The 3,605-nt window shown below is 53.8% G+C and overlaps 1 protein-coding gene across 1 annotated transcript; it reads left to right on the top strand.

Moving 5' to 3' along the window:
- Positions 1-883: 883 nt before the first annotated feature.
- Positions 884-3,256, top strand: LOC308154065 (activating transcription factor 7-interacting protein 1-like; the record flags this gene model as incomplete). Its single annotated transcript, XM_080527245.1, has 1 exon — positions 884-3,256. The coding sequence occupies one exon, from the start codon at positions 884-886 to the stop codon at positions 3,254-3,256; it is 2,373 nt and encodes a 790-aa protein (XP_080383371.1).
- Between the last annotated feature and the right edge of the window lie 349 nt (positions 3,257-3,605).

The raw sequence follows: 3,605 nt of genomic DNA, 5'->3' as shown, positions 1-3,605 counted from the left end.
TTTTAATTGTTCTAAATTCAAAGTTGATATTAACTGTTCACTTTGTGGTAACCTAACTTATGAATAATGGGAATGCCATCCAGGATTCAAGTTAACCATTTATTGTGGAACGGTAAGTAACAACGTGGTACTCTGGTCACTTGCTAGCTTACTCTGGGACCCCAGCTATTCAACAGGTAACTCAAGCCCAACACCTCTGGGGTTCCCCTACTGGCGTGGGGTGGTACTACAGGTAGTCTAACCAGGATATCACACACTTGATGCTTCCCGATCTCCATAGTTACGTCGTACAACCTACGATGTGTCTGATCTGGTCATGAATGCCAAACAGTTTCTAATACATACCGTTATGAACATAACGAATATGGTCCACAGCTTCGGTTTCAACTGACCTCATGCACAAAGATCTATCATAGTTCCGAAAACCGACCTTACTGAATCAATACGCATTGTAGATTCTTAATAAACTGAAAGTGTACTGTGTTACGGTACAATACGATACGTTGTTTTGTCGAGAGCGACAGCTGGTAGGAGGCGTCACCGCTCCCTCTCATCCAGCCCAACCCCCACCGGGAGGAAGAGGAGGAGCTGGGAACCGCATGTGATTGACACCGGTTTTGTTTTGGTGTTGTCTCGCGTCCATGTGTACATATCCTGACTGTGTCACCCGTTTTACCGTTTTTTGTTCTTCCGGGTTTTTTTTTACCGGTATTTACGTTCACTGTGCTGGTGTTAGAGCGCGACCGCTCTGCACGTCATCTGTCGTAAATAGAGCGGGAAGCACGTTCAGCTGGAGCGGACTCGTTGCATATACAACGCTTCGGTTGTTGGAGCTTTTTGGTGCCAAATCCATGATCGAAAACAACACTACCTCTAGGTGAAAATGGAAGTTGCCATGGCGGAGGAGAAGAAGAAAAAGATGGAAGAAGAGGGGAGGAAAGAGTGTCCGGTGTCCCCTTCAAATGAGACTGGGAAAGGACAGAACAAAGAGGTGACCACAAGAAGGCGATCGGCTCGACTGTCGGAGGACAAGAAGAAAGAAGAGAAAGAAGCCACTGGCGCGAAAAAAGAGGAGACAAGCGCTACAACAGAGGACAAAGCCGTGGATTCTGCTAAGGATTCTCAGTCCTCTCAGTCCGCTGTTTCACCTGGCACGTCTGCCAAAGAGTCCGGGAAGGACAAGGGGACGAAGGGGACGAAGCAGGATGACATTGTGGCCATGGAAACGGACAAGGACAGTACAGAGAACAAGGCCCCTGAGGAGAAGTCCTGCTCACCAAAGGTTACCGTCACAGCCGCCCCTAAGGCTACCAAGGCAGCCCCCAATCCCTCCCCAACCTCTGCCCCCGAGGCTGATCAGGACATGAAAGCGCAGGTTCACGCAGATTTTAATTCTACCACATCTCATCCCTCATCCACCTCTTCTTCAGCCACAGTTGTGAAGGAGGAGAAGGGCACTGTGTCTGGACTGAAGCGTCCTACACCTGAGGGCAACGTGAAGGTGGAGAGAGAGGGGAAGAGGCAGAGGGTGGACGGCGTGGCGTTAGAAGCACAGCTGGAGATGAAAATCCCTCCCCAACCTCAAATCACTGCGAATGCGGACAGTCGCCTTAAACTTGAAAAGGTTGTACAGCAGTTGGTGGAGGAGCGGTTGCGGGTGCTGCAACTGACTGTCTTCGACCAGAATTTACAGGAGCTGAAGGAACGCGTGGAGAAGATGCACCAAAGTGCCACCAAACACCAGAGCACCCTTGACACATTACAGGCCAAGATTGCAAGACTAGCAAAACATTTTGAAAACAAAGAAAAACAGGAGCAGGTGCTCACATCCCCTGTTGCCAAGGCTGCACCTGTGACAACCACCACTCCCACACAACGGCTAGTGAGGACCACTATGGAGGTAAAGCAAACGCCCACAGCCCTGGGTCCTACCAACACTACAGTCTCTCCAGCTCAGTCCAAGCAGTTGCCCACCGCCACCACTGCCATGGTGTCGCAGACCCCCTTCCTCCACCTGATCCCCACCACCTCCAACACGTCCTCCTCGCTCGCCACCGTCTCCTCCCAGGGCCAGACAGGCACCCTGCTGCTGAAAACCACGTCGGGCGGCAACATGGTGGGCCAGGGCCAGCCCCTCCCCATCCAGCTGCCCCTGTCCGGCGTCAACGGCCAGCCTGGGACCCTGGTCAACATCCCTGTCTCTTCTTTCGGCTCGGTCAACTCCCTCAACAAGGCCATGACCACCACCCCCGGCACCACCTACATCCTCAAGGCGGCCCCCCTTCAGGCCTCCAACACCCGCCTTTCCCTGACCCGGGCCCGGGCGGTGTACCAGGGGGGCGCGGGGGGTATTAGTACGCCCAGTGCGGGGGTGTCAGTGACTACAGCGAGGGCGCCGGCGATGTGCGCCCCCGTGGCGGGGGTGGTGTCGTCCTCGTTGTCTTCGGCTTCAGGACCGGCAGCTACAGGCTCGGCCGCTCCAGGGACTCCCTCTGGGACCGCCATGACGTCCAAGACAGATAATCAAGCTACAGGGTCTATCCCAACCAAAACTACTGGCCAGGGGCCTCGTCTCAAAAATTCCTTCATAGATCTCACTGAGGATGATGACGACGTGCAAGTGACTGGTGTAAGTAAGGCCAAAGTGACAACAGCGTCCTCTTCGGTTACCCAACGTACCCCTGGGCCTCCCCCACTGGTCAGCACTCCTACTGGTACTACAGCAAGAGCATCTCCTCAAAGTTCCGTGAGCAGTCCTCAACTCACGGTCCACCATCGCCCCCCTCTGGAATCCCCATCGAAAGCACGCCTGGGAAACACTACCAACACTACTAGAGCCCCCTCCACTGCCCTGCCCCCCTTACCCACCGCCCCCCCGAACCCCACACGCCTGCCCCTGAAGGCCACCCAGACCTCGCCCCCCCAGCAGCCTCAGCTGAAGCTGGCCCGGGAGCAGAGCCAGAACGGCATTGTGTTGTCCTGGTGCGTGGCGGAGACGGACCGCAGCTGTGCTGCCGTGGAGAGCTACCACCTGTTCGCCTACCACCAGGAGGCCAGCGGCCCGTCCTCGGCCCAGCAGCGCTGGAAGAAGATCGGGGCGCCGAAGGCCCTCCCGCTGCCCATGACCTGCACGTTGACTCAGTTTGTCTCTGGATCCACGTATTACTTTGCCGTTCGGGCGCGTGACGTCTACGGTCGCTTCGGACACTTCTGTGAGCCTCAATGCACTGATGTCATCAGCCCCGCCTCAAGCTAAGGAAGGGGAAAAGGGTCATTTCACAGGACAGGAAAGTTGAAAGGACTGTTCATTTCTTTCCGTATGGTTTTAGGAGGCTTGAGTGTTGACAAATACATGTATGAACACACACACGCACACATTCGGAAACACCTAAATATATACTGATGGACTCAAGACTACTCCGATTGGGTAATAGGATTTGGCAACGGTTACTGCTGTGCCTACATACGTATTGTATCTTTTTTGTGACTTATGAAGCTATTGTACATAAGTGGATTACCGCCCCCCCCCCCCCCCCTCCGATATTTAGTTGGATTTTTGTTGTTGTTGAAATAAATAAAAAAACTGTTCACTTGATTTCATAGTT

This window comes from Nansenia antarctica (genome assembly GCF_963989245.1).
Source record: "Nansenia antarctica genome assembly, chromosome: 3".
Lineage (NCBI taxonomy): Eukaryota > Metazoa > Chordata > Actinopteri > Argentiniformes > Microstomatidae > Nansenia > Nansenia antarctica.
Note: the sequence above shows the minus strand (reverse complement) of the source record. Positions and strands in the feature narration are given on the sequence as shown.